The following is a 19,706-nucleotide window of genomic DNA, read 5'->3' as shown; positions in this document are numbered from 1 at the left end:
AATTTGGTTGCTGCCTCGTTCTCCCGGGGGTTTGCCCCTTTGGTTTTTTGGCAGGGTGATGCTGTCCTTGCCTCGGCCACTTTCTTCCGTCCCGGTGCTGGCTTTTTTCTGCCTTCTTTTCCGGGCTGTGTGCATCCTCTGGTCTCTTTACTTTTGTGGCTTCTGGGCTTGTTGGCCTGGCCTGGGTTTTTGTCCTGTTGGTGGGGCTCGCCTGGGTGCTTCTAGATTGGTTTCTGCTCCTGCGGATGGTGGCCCTGGGTGCTTTGACTCTGGGTTCCGTGTTGTGCCTCTGTGGGCGCTGGTGCACTCGGTTCTAGGGGGTGCTGGTTCTCCCAGTTCTCTACCCCGGTCGGGGTCCGGCGCTTCCTGTGCGGTTCTAGGGCCATAACACCCTGAAAGCACCTGATCTCATCTGATTTCAGAAGGTAAACAGGGCTGGGCCTGGTTGGTACTTGGCTGGGAGACCGCTTGGGAATACCAGGTGCTGTGGGCTTCCTGGAGCCTGCCGGCTCGGGGTTGCTCCCCGGGGGTGTTGCCCTTTCACGGGCTCGTTCCACCCGGGTCTTCTGTCTTTCTCGCCTTTGGTGTGTTGCTGCCTATGGCCTTGCCTCTGTGGTCACTCCGGGCCCTGTGGGATCTCCGTTATTCAGCTGGGTCGGTCCTGGTTGCTTGCCCCGGCAGTTGCATGTGGAACTTTGCGGGAGCGGTTTGCTTCTCCCTTCCGCTGAGCTGTCTCGCTCGTTCGTTCTGCTTTCCCCTTCCTTCCAGGTTCGTTATGCTTTCTTGTGCATGAGGTCCCTGGTGGCGTTCACCTTCCTGTTTGGGGCTTGGCCTTGGTCCTGGTTCTTTTTACACTCTTCGGCCTCCGTGGGCGGCCTTGTGGGCTTTTTGCTTTTCGCTGTTGGTTGCCCTTGGTGGATGGGTCGCTTCGTTGTAGTTTCCTGCAGTCCGTTTTGCCTTGCACTTGTTTGGGCTCTGTGGTTGCTGTCGCGGGGATCCTCTGGGCATCTGTGGTCCATGTCCCGCCTGTCTCTCCTTGCTGGTGAGGTTTGGGTGACCTTCATTTTTGCGGGTGGGGTGCTGGTTCCTTTCTGCACCTCCATCCTTTCTTGCGGCTCCTGCCGGTCTGAGTTGGTTCCTTCTGGTTCCTCTGCTTCGGCCCTCGATTGCCGCCGGTCCTGGTAGGTTTTGTTTTCTTCTCCCCTTCAGTCATTGGTTTGGGGGTGGTTTGACTCTATCTCTGTTGGTGGTCCACTGTGCGGAGTGGATGGGCTTCGGTCGGACTGTGCCACTTGCTGCTGTTGGGGCCCCCCTTGTGCAGGGGCAGTTGGTTTTTGCACTTGTGGCGGTGCCTGCCATGTAGTTCAGGGAAGAGCAAAACCTGGCTTTTTTCCATTGTGGCGGGTGCTGCAGCCAGTGGCACCTGCCGCAATGGAAAAAATGCCATGGCGGCCACATTGTAATAAAATATGAGCGACCGCCGCCTTATCGGCAGGTGGTCCCCATCCCCGGGACAATGGCAGACGGATAGAAATCCTTCCGCCATCGTAATCAGGCCATTGTTTTTAAAGTACGTTAAAGGAATTACAGGAGGGCTGTCAGTAATGTCAAAAAGAGCTTCCAAGATGTTAGTTTTAAATGATCTTTAAACAGTTTGAAATGGATATGTGGACCAATCCAATAGAATGAACACGGAAATAGATACATGTCCAGAAAAAAATACACCTTTAAATCTAGGCTATTGGTATAGGTCTGGGTAGGCTAGAGAATGTGCTGGGTTTAGTCCAAATGAGAAAGATTACCTCTAAAGGAAGTGAACATTTAGGGCCCGTTTACAAGTTGACAAATTGAATGAAATATTCCGACCCATGCATAAACTTCTGTTTACGCATGGGTCGAATTACGAGTTTGAAGGTATATGATGATTATCGGATGCATTAAGTAACTTAACATTTGTTAGATTTTGCTGAAAATTAACAGGGAAAAACATACAATATTTACTGTAGCATGCAGATTTTGGTGTGCATGTTATTTACCATGAACTCTTAATAGGTGTTATTTAATGCACCTGATAAATAATTTTTATTTAACAGCGGTGATAAATAATGCCTTAACTCATAATCAAGCCCTAAGTCACTTGCGTTACAGCAATGATTATTAAAGTTACCCAAAATAGGTTAATATTGTAATTGATATACTTGTGAATAAAAACTTCATATAGGTAATTAATGATTGTGTGGCTGCAATAACATAATACTGAGAAAATATTTGCAAGCTTTATTGGTGATTGTTGTGTTTTCCTGATAATTCAGTGCTGTTGCTATTGCAGAACCCTGCTGAACTATACCAAAATGAGACAGAAGGAAAGCTTGAATTAATATCAGCCACTGGTAATTATTCGAGCCACATTCCAGTCCATCATTATTTTGCACACTATGCCACCTCAGTTTGGACATATGTAAATCAGTCTTGACCCTACTCCAATAGAAACAGTTCAGCCTGAACTGGCAGGCCAGGTCCTCCCTGAACCAGAACACAAGTAACCTGCTGGAGGGCTGCTATGCAACCTTTCGATAGCTAACATCTTTTTTCTCATGAAGTAGTAATGCCTTGTGTTCTGTAAGGTCTATGGGGCAGATTTACCAGCCCCTTGCACCACTTTTGCGTCATTTTTAACATGGGAAAAATGACGCAAAAGTGGCGCAAGGGGCTTGTAAATCTGCCCCTTTATGTTTTGAAAGGCTGTTAAGTGAGTAAAACGCTCACTTAACACCCATGATGTTATTTTCAGAGCTAAAAAACAGCAACTGTTTAGTAGCAAGTGCTAGACAAAAAGGCAAATGCATTATGTGGTTGACCTCTTCCTGTAGCATATGATGCTGGAAGCCAAATATCTCAGTGCAATGCTTACATTTTTAATTTCTGTCGGTGGAATACTTTGGAATAAATGATGCCCCTCCTTAGATAGGTTGGTGTCACATTATTGGTGCATTTGACCTGCCTCCAAATACACAGGGCAGTCTTGTGTGGGACAGCATGACTTTAGAAAAAGGCATTTTTTCTGGACAGTGAATACATTGCATTTGAGACAGAAAACAATCAGTCTCAGACAGATGGAAGCCCATACAGAAATATGTTTGGAAAAATCATCAATTGAGAGAGAAATGTACATTTGCTGCTTGATAGGCAGGCCAGCGGGTGTGCTAAGGAATTCAAAGAAATAGAGAGAGAATTTGCTATTTATGCGAACATCAATTAAATCGAATGTGCAATACAAAAATGCCATTCCCAACCAGATTGGCAGTTCAGTGTTATGTGAGAACATGATTGTAAACAATCTTATAAGAAATTATCCTGTCGGTTCCTAATATCAAAGCAAAATCATTCTTATATGATATTTATATGCTAATTTAAAGCAAGGTGCTAATGTAAATGACAGTTTCGTGAATGTTTACCAAGTGATTTCCATCATTCCTAGTATGTCATTTCACTTTCCAATAGAAACGCATATACACATCATAAAAATAGTCCTATAATAATTGCAGCACAGTATTTTCCTATTGCTCAACCTGGAGTTTTTCCAGTCCTTCTGTCAGAAACCAACAAAAGGAACCCATCCAGTATCATGTAAGAATCATAATATGATTTATATTGTATATTTTTCACTCATGACCAAGTTAATAATTGTTCTTATTGTGCAGTGAATCATTGAAATGCTCTAGACCCAAACACCATATGGTATTATTTTCCAACTTGTATATCCCTGTGAGCGATTGTCCTGACTTACATGTCGGATGTGCCATCTTTTTTGAATGACGCAGATCATAACAGCATGCAAGGTTTCCAAAACAAAACTGGCCAATACTTAAGGGGTCTGATTCACAAAGGTAAACTTGCACTTTTGTGTTACATCAAAATATAGGCCTGTCCTATCTTTTTATGTGCAGAGTTCTCCGCCTCCACTGCGGACTCTCCGCAGTCGTAAAGTTGCTATTAAATCTTAGTTTGTGAATAACGAAAAAGAGTAAACTCACACAAAAGTGTGAGTCTACCTTTGTGAATCAGGATCTAAAAGTCTAAAATTCTCACTCAGATTGAGTTAGCTAGGGACCAATTTCATACTGGTTGGGTCTGGGTAAAGGTGTGCAACTTATGAGAGAAAAGATAGCAACAGTATTGGCACAGTTGCTTACTAGCCCTAAGCTTATGCAGAAAAACCATATGATGATACATCACTCTGTAGCCACAGCAGGGGATGTTATAAAGAATGTGAAACAATTACAGCTGGCGTCACAAGCTAGTGTCACAAGCACTGTTACATGAGCTAAGATCTGACAGGATATTAGCTGCAAGGACTTAATCATCCACCCACCAAATGGGACATCATTTTTGACAGATCCGATGGAATACACGTCACATAACAGAACGTGTAACACTAGCCCAACTACTCAGAAACACTTTGAAGAACTCACCTAGATTCAGATGTGCAAAGTGAAGTTAGAACTATCAATGTGCATTGATAACATTACAATGAAAGGTACAACAAATCAAAAAATGGCTTGGGAAGCTTTACCTTGAAATAGAGTGTGACAATGCTTCTCTTAACACTTTACAAGCACTTTTACAAAAGCTGGGCAGAAGTGTCATACACAAAAAGCACAAATCACCAGTACTTATGTTTGGCAGTTCCAGCCTATATTTCATAGATTGCATCTTCAATAATTGATAAAGAACACACGCGCGCACACACACACACCCTACCTCACACCCTTTACCTCTGAAGAAAATATTTCGGTTGTATGCATGCCACATCCAAGATTGGGAATGACCTGGCCCTTTTAATCAGAGCACAGAATATCATGGCTAATATTGAAAATGTTGGTAAATGTTGTGTTGCTCGTATGTGACACTGATTGCATGGTCTATAATGATATCATTTATCACATATTTGATTCAAAGAAAGGCTCTGTCGGCCCTGAAGCAGGTTCAATTCCTGCCACAGAGAAAAGTCATAACAATGGGTCTGATTCAGAAAGATTAGTGTATGAGTAGGTGAGACTTACTTTTATAGTACTCGTGGCTTCCTCCGAAATTTCATGAGTAAACCATGAGTATTCCTGGTTTCCTCCATACCTAGTCCTGGAATTAAAGAGTACTACACAAGAGTAAGTCACAGAAAAATCTTTGTAAATCAGGTCTGCGTCTCATTATACATCCGTTTCGCATGTGCGCCGCAGTGTATTGTGCACATTACACAGAGTCTGCCAAGCTGAGCCGACAAAAGTGCAATGAACAGTTCACAATTTGTGATGGTGATGCATAGTGATGTGGATTGGGATGACCTGGTACCACACCCATGCACCAACCTTGACAATGCAACCTTTCACTTTTGCTGAAAAGTGCCTCTGTGTACGGTGTGTAGGGGGTAGACACATATCTGTGATAAACAAGGGTAAGTTGCACATTTGCTTCTATCAAACTGAATACATTTGAACTGTGCTTGCCCAATTGACCAATACATATCCCAAAGAAGGGGGAGGGAGGACTAGACACTTGGATATATTGGAAGTGGTTTTTTTTTTGCTATCCTATCAGAAGGGATAGTTGCTGAGTGAAGCTGACATGAATTTCTCATTTTACAGCCTCTGTATAATTCTGAGCTATGGTTGGCACATGTACAGCCATCTGTTTTCTGTTCCCTGTTTTCTTCAGGGCTCGTTTTATACAGCAAGCTGTTTCTCTGGTGCTTTATGGCATTTGCATATTATTTTCCATCCTCGCTTTTTGTGCAATTTCGTCAAATTAGTGTATGCAAATATTGTGATTGCTCTTTATATTTACATTTACATTTATATGTTGTTAATTATTGTGCTAACTAGCAATCATACATGCAGCATTTAATTACCATAACTTCGAAAAACAGAAAAAAGGAACAATTAGCCGTTCAGGTTCAATTTGCTAAGCAGTGAAATGACTCAGTAATTAGCATTGAAAACATGTTTTACTCTGTGAATTTCTCTGGAGGAATATATATTAAAGTAATACAAGAGCATCCCAGAAAATTGATGGTACCTACAACAGCATTGCTTCTTCCAATTAGTTCGGAAAATGACAAGTCACTAAATCATTAGTGTTTTAAGCAACAACATAAAGATGCAAAAAGAATCCAAAACAAATTAAAATGTTATGTGTTAAAGGAAGCAGAGCAGAATATAGCCCTAGCTGTTGGGCATTTAGCAATTTGTTAGCCACTTTATTCTGCATATTTGTGTTCTTCTGCTGCCATGATGCTTTATCTTTCTGAACTGAGGAATTATTTTTATATACACAAATGTGTCCGTGGAGACCCACAGGAAAAAGAGATAGTGATGTCATAACAAAAGAGAAAGACTTCTTAGAGTCTGATGGCAGAGTCAATAGCACTTGAAGAAGTCACCAGCCAGGAGGAAGTCACCCCACCTAGCCTGCACAGAGCATCACAATCCATAGCACAGAGAAGCTGCTGCACAACCTGCTGGTAACTGTGCTATTCATGCGTATGCCTCTTACATCTTTAGGCATGATGCAGTGAGACTGAAGCATCCCAGTGATATCCAGGGGAAGCCCAATATATCTATAGGACACCATGAGCCGTGTTACAGAAATGCCCCGGGGCACAACGGCTGTTTGCAACCCCTTTGTGCACCCCCGGGGCACTTGGGTATTACAGAAGGGGCCGCAGACACTTGTGCGGCCCCTTCTGTAAATCAGATAGTGCTAGCGCACATGTAGCACCAGCGCTATCTCAATAGGGTGTTCCCACTTCTGCATGGGGACATCTCTTTAACTCTGCGCCCATGCCATATTATAGATGCGGGTACAAAGGCAAAGAAGCTGTCAGGAGGCGTAATGACAGTGCGCCACAAAAAGGTGGTGCACTCTCAGTGAGCCCCCTGATGGCAGCCCTCTGGATCAGCCAGACCTCCCCTTGAAGGCGGTTGCAGTCACTCACTGCAGCCGCCTGCAAGGAGATCTCTCTCACTTCTTGAAAGTGCAGGCCCTTGCCACCTGCACAGTGAACAAGGAGCGGCTTCTTCAAAGCTGCTCCGTATTTCACTTGAAAGCGCTGCCCCCAAGGCAACAAAACTTCATGGCTGCCCTGGGGGCAGTGCATTCATTCTAAGATGGCACACTTTCCTTGTTTGTGCATGGTGTACCTTTTCAAAGGTGCGCCGTGGCACAAACAAGGAAAGTGCCCCATTTTCGTAATATGGCCCCAGGTTGCAGGTCTCTTCTCCAGCTCATGATCCAGGTGGGATGTACGTGGTAGCTTCAGTGTTTGAGATCTGTCTTCCTCTCTCACCCTAGGGCCCTGGATTATGTTGCTTTCAATGGTAGTGTAGACACCTAAAGCCTATTTCTGTTGACCTTCTAGTGGTAGACATGGTTGATCAGTCAGGCTTACTTTAGGGGCAGGGTAGGAGCTTGGGCTCTGACCATTTTTAACATTATGGTGCATATTTACAAGTCCCTTTCTCCACCACAACATCACTTTTTCTGATAGTGTGGTGGTGATAGGGGCTTTGCCTTATTTACAAGGCAGCTTTAATGGCTTAATGCTGCCTTGTTAATATATACTTAGGGGAGAGCAATGGGTGTTGCTGTTGGCATTCCACCGCAACACCATTAATTTTGACACTGTCCCATATTTACAAGTTTGGCGTAAATATGGGGCAGTGCTAAAATTAAGACCTGGGAAAACCTGGTCTTACCCTGGCGAAATGAGGAGAAAGTTTTAATTTCTCCTCGTTTTTGCTGTTTCCACATGTGCTGCATTGTGCAGCACACATGAAGACAGCAAAACCCCAATGATTGTTTATGTGCAGGAAGGTCCCCCTACCTGCACATATGCAATAATTTAAAAAAATGACGTTTTGCAACATTGCATTGAGCAGCACACATAGAAGTTACAAAACGCCATTTAAAGATTGTTTATTTACAGGAAGGGACACCTTCTGCACATTAAGAATCTTCCCCTGCAACGCAGACTCCCTTGCACTATGGTGCAAGGGTGCCTGCGGTGGCGCTAGGCAGCTAAATTGTAAATATGGTGCAGACCTGCGTTTCTAAAGTGACTGAGCGTGTCGTTGGCCTTCTTGGCTTAATGACACACTTCGCCACTTTACTAGTAAATATGCCCCTATATTTATCACAAATCATAAAGACAAATGTGTGGTCTGAGAAGTTTGTCTGTTAAAAAATCTTTAAATTCACAATAGAAAAGCAGAGCAGCTAATACAGATCACAAAAATGATAGTCCATGTGTCAAGTGGGTTCTTGCCTTCTCCCAATATGACCACTATTAGTTGTCTTAGAATCTCAGGTTTTATGCAAGATTTATTTGTTGTTCAGGAGATTCCCAGGATGGATGGGCTTTCAGTGGCCTGTAAATGAAATGCTACTAGATGGCATGCAGCACTCATTGTACCACCCACTAAAGTAGTGCTTTGAAACATGTCTCAGGCCTGCCACTGCAACCTATAATGCTATTTTAACTTACCATTTCGACCTGGCAAAATCAACCGTTTGCCAGGACTAAATCTTCCAATTTGATTCCTATTAGACTCCCGTAAGTTATGCATATTGGACTCCCAGTGCCACTCTTCAGACCACTTTTAGACCTGTGGAAGACTCAGAAGAAAGACTGCTCTTCTAACCGGCTACTGGAAGGACTGCCCCGCTGTCCTTATGCTGGAAGGACTACACTGCAATCTGCTGTCCTGCTGCGCCTGAGGAAGGAAGACTAAGCCTCCTTCTTGAACCCAGGACCACCAGAGTGAATCCAACGGCTAGCTGGATGGCCTCCTGTGTGAGCTACAGGGACAAAACAAGCTTCACAGACCTTGCAACTTACCCCCCTGTTCCTGCTGATCCCTGCTGGAGTGAGGCCTAGCCCACAAGTGGTGCCCTCCAGGTCCTGGACCCTTGATGTGGTATTAAAATGGTTAGGTTACTTTAATGACTTTTTGTGGTTCAACCTGACAAGGATTGTGCTTGTTATTTGAGGGGGCTTTCATCCTCTCAACTAATAACCCAATTTCTTACGGGGCTATTACAACTAAATGACTTATGCTCCAGGATTCATCCATACTCTTTCACCACCTTCAACACAAATTCATAATAGAACAATCAGAGCTCTATAAAGTCACAACAATGAAACTAAACTTTGAGACTGACCCATCTCTTCCCAGAACTATAACTTTCTAAATGGTACATAATATTGTGAGAAAATCAGCTCATTATATGGTGTCGTTGGGAAAACTCACCAGGTCATAAACTCGCAAATCTCTCTTGGGTACAGTCAGGCTTGTTTGTAAAACCATAGCTCAACCCTAGGTAGCTGTGGCTTTGAGCAGTCAGGCTTTATCAAAGGAACTTGTGCAAAGCATTTAGAAGTACCAATACAATTGAATAAGAAAGAAACAAAACACAAAGGAAATCCGGTAGATGGTGGAGGTTTGTACCCCTTAAATCCGACACCAATTTAGAAAATTCTAACGTATTTTTATAAATTTTTAGACACCAAAATGAGCAAAGTACACGAAAGGGTTCCAGAGATATAAATTGTTAAGTATATCATAAATCATTGCTTTTCACTAAAATCGCAAACATGCATTGGCAACTAAAGAGGTCAGCGGTTACTTTGAAAACGTTGGAAAACTTTTGTAAAGGTGTGTTCAGACTTGGCAGGACAGTTACCTTTCAGTCAACACAGTCACCAGTCCAGTTCCTTGCTCTGTGAGCTGCCATAAACATCAGTGGAGTGGGATAGAGGATGCTGAAGATGCTGGAGGATGCTGTGGATGCTGATCTGGTTGATGCTGGTCTTCATGTGGCCACCACTCTGTCCATGAACACTGTAGGGCAACTTTGGCTGCAGAAGTCATTGTCCCATGAAGTCCAAGTGCAGTCTAGGCAAAAACCAGTTGCCAATGTTTTATTGGTCTCCGGGTCCAGCAAACTCAGGTATTACTTTTGAGCATCAAGACTCGATCTCCCAGGCTACACTTTAGCAGTCAGCAGATATTAAGTAACTTTGGCTACCAACTCACCAAGGCAGGCTTCTTCAGCTTTTGGGGCCCTAGAACTAGTGGTGACTTACCCAGTGTTTACGGGTAATTCCCAGCACCAATGGACACATTGAAAGAGTGTTTATCCTTGTATCCTTTTTTGTGTTAATAACACATTTTCACTTCTACGCAGCAGTATTACAGGTCCTGAAGAAAGCTAAGTCTTCTTACAGGCTATATGGCTGAAACATGTTGACCAATCTTTCCATCACCGCGGTTTAAAATATGCGACTGCTGGTGCACGTTATCTTAATCCTGGCCAAGAACGTTGTATAATAAAAATTATTTTTTTACGTTCCTGAGCTAGTTTTAATTTCACTTACCTTCACATTTCTCAAAAAAACTTTTCTTTTGCGCTGCGCCCTCACTCACACTTTTAGCTCTACATTTGTGGATTTATCATATCCAACATTAGTTTAAAAACATCCCTGAGCTCCTCCCTCTCAGAGAGGGGGTTGTAGCCCCCAGAGGAACTAGGTTTTTCCTCTGGGAGGAGAATCCCAAATGATGAAGCATGTCACCTTTGGTGAGTGAGGGATTTCGTCCTATAAAGGGATATGCCCAAATAAATGTGTATTGGGCGTAGATGTTGGTTTTGTTTCACTTTTTTGTTTTGATCTAACTATTTTGTAGTGGTTTTTCCACACCTTCTTAGCTTTTGATAGACCCCAGGGTTTCGTACTGTTGCTTACACACTTTGGAACTACAGCAAAAAAGGTCTTTGCCTAACACTGAAAGTTTAAAGAGTGGACTCCCTGAAAGCAACAGGTTAAAAGAGCTCCACCTGCATCATCTCCAGCAAGATGAAACCAGCTTACCACCTTCAATTGCCCTTTAAAGAATTTGGCCAGGTGCAGTGTGGGAACTGTAGTCCCAACGTTCCAAGGTGCAACCCAGAGATTCTGGAATCTTGGGTTGGTGTTGTGGACGCTTTTGAACCCCCGAAAAGGACCTTCTGGAGGCGTCTCCAGAAGTTTGAGATCATTTGGAACATTTTGACCAAAAATCTACATAAGTTGACCAACCTGTCGTCGAGAGTCAAGACTGCGATGTTGAACCGCCAACTGACCTGAAAAGCAGGTTCATCCAGCTACAGCACTGGAGCTTTTTGTCATTGACCAGACTTCCAGGAGTTCACAGAGGCCTCCCGCTGGACCAAGCCACCATCATCGAACCCAAAGCTGGCCTGACGAGGAACCTCGCTCGACGTTGATGGGAAGAAGCTCAAAAAATGTGACTAAGTCAGACGGTAAAATCTTGACCTCCCCCTACCACTCACTGTATCCGACCCGCACTCCTTCGCTGTCAGCCTGAAACATTGACTTTGTCCCGGTCAAACGCGACCGGATGTCACAAAGTGGCGCTTTTGGCTTTTAGTGGAGGAGGTCTGATTTGTTGATTGCCATTGGCTTATTGAACCCTCGAAACATGAACCACATGGTAAGTCTTCCAACTTTATGGCAGTTTAAGTTGGACTGCCGCAGGATCCACCTGCTCCAGTAATGGAAAGTAACCCACATAGCGAGATAAAAATGTTGTTGTGACCCATGGCTCACTACATGCTCTGCTGCCCTTCCGAATAGTTTGGTACTGAAATTAGTTTTCGATCTGCAAATCTTTTATATCATGCTTTGGCCTTTTAATAGATAGTGGGTCACTGATTGCTTTACTGTATAGAGGGATTGTACCAGCAACCTTACTGAAGGAGATTAAGGGAGGAAAAGGCAGGCAGCCACATTTGATAGTGATAACCATAGGCGTGAAAAAATTGAGAAAAACCTAGCAAGCTAGGCAGAGAGTTGTTAAACTCAATTTCCACTACAGGTATCCAAAATACCCAATTTTCCTGATGGTCTGCTATCAAACAATGCAAAACATGCTCTTTGGTCTGAGTCTCTTAACCTTTCCATCACTTTGAGGATGATAACTAGCTCATTTAAAGTTAATTGTATTAAATTGTTGTATTACCGTCTTCCAACAGAGGGACATACACTGGGTTTCCTGTCTGTTATAATCACCACAGGTAAGCTATCGAGTCAGACTATTTCCTTAAAAAAATGCCTTGCCAATCCAACTGCTGTAGATAATTTGTACAGTATGGTTAAAGGTACCAATTTCGGAAAATAGTAAACTACTACCCAAAGTACTATATACCCTTAAGAAGAAGGAAGTTCTACCACACAGACTAAGGTTTCTGAGGTTTGGGCAGTAGTTGCAATAGATAAATAGCTTGTCTTGAGGCTACTTTTTTGTGCACCGATAATATATTGTTTTACATAAGCCTCTCAAGTGTTTTTCAAAGTAGGCCACAAAAACTTCCACGAAACTATGTCATGCATCCTTTTTGTAGTTGCTCGCCAGGAAAAAAGGCTTTCGCCCTGAAATAAAAGTTTACGACTTTTCTTTCTGATTTCGCTATTCTCTAACAATCATTGTTTCTGGCTTAGTCGCCCTTGTTACTGTTTTATCTGCTGAAATGTCTGTTTCATTGTGACCATGGATGTTTTCTTTAAGGCTATAACAGTCAGCGGATTCTCAGGTGCATGTTCTTCTTCTGTACCTTACTGTGACAGTGCATACTCCTTTCCCTGCCAAGAGCCTGGCTTTGATCATTATAGTCTCTAAAAAGGGGGTGGGAAAGTGTGGTGTGTGCCTATCTGTGAGGGAGGAAGTATGGCATGAGTGTGGAATAGAAATGTATTGGTAAAATAGAGAAGTTCACTTTCTTAAGTGGCCTTATATTGGGATTCCCTGAAACAGTCAATATAGCAGATCAGGATCCAGGGTGAAGAAGGTACATTATTCAAGGAAGGTGAGAGGAAGATGGGATATAGGGAAAGGAGCCATTTTCCACGATACTGGTGGCAAAGGTTCTTCCTGTATACAGGAACGGGCCTGCCTCAAAGAATAGCATTTACCAACTATATCCTGTCAAACTTCTCTATCACAAAATTCCTCTCATCATGTCATCTCTTCAGCGTATCTCCACAATTCGAACTTTCACTCTCAATGCACTGACAGAGTCTGTCACTTCTTGCCGCGTGCAAGTCTTCTTCGCTCCACTGGATGCCGACCATGTAGCTCCCTGTAATGATCAATAAAAGATGTGAAGACAAGGTCTGTCTCCTCCTCAGTTCGTCTGCCTCTCGAGTGGGGCTGGCAGCATTCTGAGGTTGGAGCTGTAGTAAGGAATCCTGAAACTCAAGCATTGGAAGGGGAAGGAGACAGAGCTTAGGGTGTGGCAATTTGTGTACTGGCTGGATTTTTGTGATTCATATGTTTGTGTGATTAAGGTCAGATGAATGCTGCCTTTGTTTACTTTTCCACCGCTCCGATGCAGAAATTTCCCTCATAATCAGAAATCAAAAACTTTAATTTTAAAATTACTAGTAGGTTTGTTTGGTAATAATATCTGTCTTAAGAGCCTCCTTCCTCATGATTAGAGCGGTGGAGACTTATAAATACCACTACTGGATGTCTGTTTCCACCTGGAGATGGTGTGTGCCACACAGACAGAAATCTCCACCAAGTCCTAGAGGAAAACTATGTGAGCAGAGATCTCAGCACATAAATTTACCTTTGTAGATTGGGCCTATATTTTACCTCTACTGTTTGTTTGAATTGTTTGTGTAATTTATTATGCTGTTGTGTATTGTAAGATTTTAATTAATCAACACTAAAAAACATAGTGCATGCATACATCTAAAGGCCGTTTCAGGATACATTATGAGCTGTATATTGTCAATTATTCATTTAGTAACCAATCTTCCATTAATGGAAAGGCTTTTATGTGCTCTACATATTGTATTGAAACTGCATGAAGTTCTTCAAAAACCTCTCTTTTCCTGTGTTTGTAGGGCCTGCCCAGTCCGGTACTACGCTGTCCATCGCAGAGGCTCCTGGACCGCATTGTCCGGCGCTATGCAGAAGTGCGCGACGCCGGTAGTGTATTCATGGATCACTTCACAGACCGGGACAAAATGCGCCTGCTGTACACTTTGTCTATCAATGCGCATCCTATTGTCTTACAGGTACTTGCTCAGTCATAGTCACAGTTACCTAAAACTACTTAGGTGCACAGATGGAGAGTTGACAACATTGAGGGCTATGTGTGATCTCAATAATGATCTGAAATAAATTATTTTCTTTCTTTGAACATGATGTCTGTACTCTAAAAAGGCAATGTACATGATTATTACATTACTGTATTATAATATAATATAATATAATATAATATAATATAATATAATATTGATGGAAGGCTGTGACAAATAGGCATGAATCACAACTAAGCCCTTCGGTGTTGTCTCGCAACGTCATTGCCCACTCTAAGATACTACAATATCACTACATTGTCATCTTATGAAAGTGACTGAATTTTAGGGAGAACTGATGGGCTGAGAGTTGGTACTTCTGCTTGCCATCATGGGCTGCTATGTTAAGAACTGAGTAAACTACAGTGATTTAATCTGGAAGGTGTGAATAGTAATAAAGGCGGGGGAGAAACAGAAATGTCAGTAGCCCTACAATATCACATTTTAAAACTTTTGGGCAACATGAAATTAATGTAAATATAATGTAAATTATGAATTGAAGGGCAGTATTAAAATAGTCTTTCCAGAGACAATAAGAAAGTCATTAGGAATATGGGAATTTGTTGAGTGCTGGATTTGGAAGAAGAAGCATGGGTGTGATGGGAGAGCCCTGTTTATTGATGCAGGAAAGTCAAATGATATCTGCCACATTTAATACGTGGAATGGAAGAATGGGTGGTTGGGCTAAAGAATTTTTATCGAATCTGCAAATTCAAGTTAGGAGCTATACTTCGGGCAATTAACCTGCAGGAGTCTAGAAGCCTATGGTCACAGGGAGGCCTTTATACCATCTGTTTTCCATGAACTGAGACCTACTCACCCATAAATGTCCTCCTGTTCTGGGTAAGGCAGCCATGTGCGGGGAGTCATACAGCAGTAACCCTTCTCGTCAGTTTTTGTGAGATAGGCTGATCCAGCTCCTTAGACTAAGACACTTTGGCCAACTCCTACCCTGTGCAACCTGTGCTGAACAGACGCTCTGTGAACCCACTGAGCAATATGCCTTTTTTGATACATCAGCCCAAAATAATTTATTTAGCAGAGAAAGGAAGGAAACACTAGCACAGAAATTCAAAGATGTTGGCATAGTGCAGACAGATCACTCAATAAATAGGCAACTATGTTGAGGCTATGTAAATTCCATGCAAAATTGTAAAACATATTGTGGATAGACCAGTCAAATGTATATCCAAATGCTAAAATACCATCTAAAAAAAAGAGGATTTTCGTATTTATGTCTGACCTAGCGACAGCTGTAGCCTTCTGCCAGCCTTATGCTATCTCAAAAATGTATGCATCATACTACATCACCATATGTAGAAAAGGGGGCTTTGGTCAGCTTCCTTTTCCCATTTTTTAAGTGGCAGTCAAAAGTTAGATCAGTCTACAACAAAGCACAGTTTCCGTGTGATCATGAGACAGCTCTCTTAGACCATTGGCTTTCTTAGAGTAAGATTTGTTTCCTTTTGAGCTCTTGCCTACAGATAGGTGTCGGTTGTCGAAAACCTATTGTTTACAGTGTAATACATAGAGTGGCCACTGGGTCATCCCCTCACCCATGATGTTATGACTTTCAAATACTATTTCAGTTACTGACTCCTTTTTTAATGGATTTCCTTGCCATCGTGGAATAGTAAATTACAATCACACACTAAAACAATTATGCCAGGATGGCCACTCACAGCAATGTGCAGGCAAGGAGGCCATCTTTGAATGCTTTAAAAAAAAAAAATCATTCCAAGATGGTCAATGAGCATGCATGCTCACACACAGTGGACATCTTGAATTACTTTTTTGTATTTAAAAAATATATTTAAGACAGGCATCTTGGAATAAGTTTTGCTCAAAGCATAAGAAATACTGTTCCATAATCACTGCTGCACATGCACATTGTCCACCTTGGAGTGGCTTTCCTTATGCTTTCATTGGAATCATTTCAAGATGGCTGTCATGCCTGAATGTCCATGCATAGCAGCCATGGGGAGAAAATAAGCATGACCAAAGCAATAGTTTTCACAGGAGAGTCCTATTGGCTTTGGCAATGCTTATGTGCTTTGCCTGTGCACATGAGGATAGTTTGCGGAAATGGGGTGTATTATATGGTGTGATTGTACTACCTCACCGTGTTATACCCTTACCAACCAATTTAGGTCCAGTAGGTTTAGTCTGTTAAACCCTTAGCTCAACCCTTGGTAGCTGTGGCACTGAATGCATATTCTCCTGTTCCAGAAGTGGCTGTCGGAGCTTCCTAATGTAACTCGCCACACAGACAAATCTACCTGGCAATTGTATTCAATGATGCACATCAGGTCCTGCCCTATCTGTTGATAGGGGATTTCGCCACCTGATTGTTAGTTCGGACGAACGCCCTGTTTCCCTCCAAAAGTTGAGCTAAATGTAGTAGAACTCTGTGGATTTCCGCCAGCTCTCTGTAGGTAAAATACTGATTTGCCTCTTCCTAAGACCAACCCTCCTGTACTTCTTGGTCTAATAGTATAGCTCCCCTTCCCCCCAAAACACTGGCATCTCTTATTAGAACCACTTGGGAAGGAGGAGCTAGAGGAACTCCCTTCACTAAGGGGCATATTTACTAACATTTCATGCACCGCAGGGCAGCAAGCAAAGATGCTGTGCTGTGTTGTGTGAAAGGGAGGCAGCAGAAATGCTTCATAATTCTTAATATATGGCACATTTCTGTTGTCTCTTAGTGATGGCGCACTGTGGGCTGCCTAGTGCCAAGGCAGGAATCCTTACACCATAGAGCAAAGGTGCCTCAATTAGAGGCAGGGTTGTTTTTGTGCAGGAAGGAATACCTTCCTGCACAAGGCACAAGAACAATCCTTACAAGCAATTTCCCTATTCTACATCTGCTGCAGAATGCAGCAGGCATAGTGTAGGAAGCTGGCTCTGTATATACTATACCAAAGTAAGGTTTAGTGTGCACCAAGTCCAGGGAGTCCCCAGAGGTATGGCAGAGGCTAAAATAGGTACTAACAGCTCTCTTTGTGGTAGTGTGGGCGAGCAGTTAGGCTTATAAAGAGGGTGTGTTAAGCATTTATTGCAATTACTAACTCAAGGACTGATTACACACACTCAGAGACAGACTCCAGACCAATTGAGTAAGTATAAAAAAAGGTAACTTATAATTTGTTTCAAGAACCAAGCAGGACTTGGTACAGGTACGTAAAATGTACTTTCAATTGTAAACCTTTACACAGAAATGCAATTGGGAATGGATTTGCAAATGTTACAGGTTGGTATGGTTCAAAAAGCAGTTTAAATTACGCAGTAATTACTTTTAGGATACTTTTTGATTACTTTCAGATTACATCGACTACTTGGGGTGGTATGCCACACCGAGGGTTCTGACAATACAAGGTAAGTAAGACTTTTAAGTTGAAATCTTTTTATTGATTTGAAAAACAAAACAAGATGCAGCATGCAATGAAGCCCAAATCATGGGCCAAAGGCCATCGTAGTACTACGCAGAGCATCAGAAATAAAAGCAAGATGAACACCTCCCGAGTCACTTTTGTGTAGTCGGGAGGGTGTGAGGTACCAGTACATCATTATCTTAATGGCCGTTTCCACGCTGGAATTATTACGTGCTGAGTGTTGGGCCCTATAATGGATATCGGTCCATTCCTTGGGGGTCAGTGTCCGCCCCAGCTCAGTTTTACACCATCTCTGGCCCGCAGATTTCACTGCCTGTTCTAGGAGCATAAGATGTGGTACAATTCTGTAATGAATCGCTTGTTATGTTAAACATTACGACTTCTTGGAGGCTATTTACTTCCTTTTTTCATTTCATTTTCTTACAATTTTTGTTTTAACACAACACAGTTAGTGGCAGGAAGGGATCCTTAAGGTCCTGACGAAGAAGCACGGGGAAGCTTCGAAACATGTCGACACCACTAGGAGGCATAGCTCATTGAGGCATACACCCTCCTCCCCCCACCTTTTACTAATACCAGCTCGAACGGCAGAGTAAATTTTTTCGAGACCAGAGAGCCAGGTATTTTTTAACTCACTCCTTATTCACTCCTGACCCTTCCTCTCACACCCCCGCATCACACATAGCTGTCTCACTAACAACAGTGCTCCCACGCAAACGTAGGTCGTAGCACGCCCTGTCCCGTAGAGGGGCAGGAAGACCCCTATGATGAAGCATGACACCAAGGGCCCTTTTGGTGTGTGAGGGGTATTTAAACAACTAATGTGTATTCTCCACGACTGTGGGATACATATTGCTGAAAAATGAGACGGGCGGCCTGATTCTGAACCATTTGGAGACGGTGAAGTTGGTACGCTGGGATACCAGCATATAGTGAGTTGGCGTAGTCAATACGCGAGATGACTAAAGCCATGAGAACCACAGTGAGAGCCTCGGTGGTAAGAAATCTCGAAATCTTGCGGATTCTGCGTAGATGGAAAAAGCAGGAGGATGTCACAGAGCTGATTTGGGATTTCATAGTCAGATCATTACTGACTATTACGCCGAGGCTTTTCACGGATTCAGTAGGTAGAGGGGGGTTACCTAATGTTGGAGGCCAAAAGTTGTTATTCCACGGGTTGGAGGGGCCGCTCAAAACCAACTCGGTCTAATCAGGGTTGAGTTTGAGTTGGCTGGCATTCATCCAATCGCTAATAAAACATAATGTAGCCTGAAAACTTGCCACAGAAGTGAGAGAAGAGTCAATTTTGAAGACTAATTGGAGGTCATCCACATAGTTGAAGCAGGTGACCTCAAAACTGCGGAGGGAGTGGATCAGAGGGTACATGTACAGATTAAATAAAAGAGGGGAAAGAGAGGACCCCTGAGGTACACCGCAGGTCACGATAGTCCTCCTAGCAGAGAAAGAGTCCAGACGAACCGCCTGCGACCGGTTATCGAGAAAAGAAGAGATCCACTTTAAAGCCATCCCTGACACGGTCGTTCAAGAGTTTATGATCGACCGTGTCAAATGCGACAGAAAGATCCAAAAGGACAAGGGCCTGAGAAGAGTTGTTATTGGCCCCCTTTCTGAGCTCATTCATGGCTGCGAGTAGGACCAGCTCGGTGGAGTGGGCAGGTCTAAAGCCAGCCTGTTGGGGATCGAGAAAGGACGAACGTTCGATGAAGGAGCTGAGGCAATGCGTAACATGGGCTTCAAGGACCTTACTGAGGTAAGGAAGAAGAGAGATGGGACGATAGTTAATGAGATTAGAGGGGTCAGCGTTGGGCTTTTTTAGAATGGGAACTACCTCTGCAATTTTAAAGGAGTCCGGAACTAAGCCTAATTTTAAAGATTTATTAAGAAGTGCAAGAGGGGGGTCGGGACAGGAGAAAAATGCTTCTTGGAGAAAAGGGGGTGGACAGGGATCCGTAGGGGAACCAGAGCCGACCTTTTTTATGAGTGTGAGAAAATCCTCTTTTGAGATCGGAAGTAACTGATCCAGCACTTGCGTGTTCTTAGGCAAGGTCCCCAAGACTGTGGAAGTAGTTGGCGGAGGGATGCTGCGT

The 19,706-nt window shown here is 43.1% G+C and overlaps 1 protein-coding gene, 1 long non-coding RNA gene and 1 pseudogene across 2 annotated transcripts in view; 2 read left to right on the top strand and 1 right to left on the bottom strand.

Annotated features, from left to right (window-relative positions):
• LOC146805688 (uncharacterized) overlaps positions 1–19,706 on the bottom strand; it is a 254,035-nt gene that overhangs the window by 81,783 nt on the left and 152,546 nt on the right. The gene's annotated exons all lie outside the window — the stretch shown is intronic.
• DIPK2B (divergent protein kinase domain 2B) overlaps positions 1–19,706 on the top strand; it is a 267,311-nt gene that overhangs the window by 158,069 nt on the left and 89,536 nt on the right. The window contains exon 3 of the mRNA XM_085622964.1: positions 13,967–14,140. Within this exon, the coding sequence (XP_085479090.1) occupies positions 13,967–14,140 (174 nt within the window). The remainder of the gene's footprint in view (positions 1–13,966; positions 14,141–19,706) is intronic.
• Positions 375–493, top strand: LOC146805690 (5S ribosomal RNA; annotated as a pseudogene).

Source organism: Triturus cristatus, chromosome 8 (genome assembly GCF_964204655.1).
Source record: "Triturus cristatus chromosome 8, aTriCri1.1, whole genome shotgun sequence".
Classification (NCBI taxonomy): Eukaryota; Metazoa; Chordata; class Amphibia; order Caudata; family Salamandridae; genus Triturus; species Triturus cristatus.
This window is presented reverse-complemented; position numbering and strand designations above follow the sequence as displayed.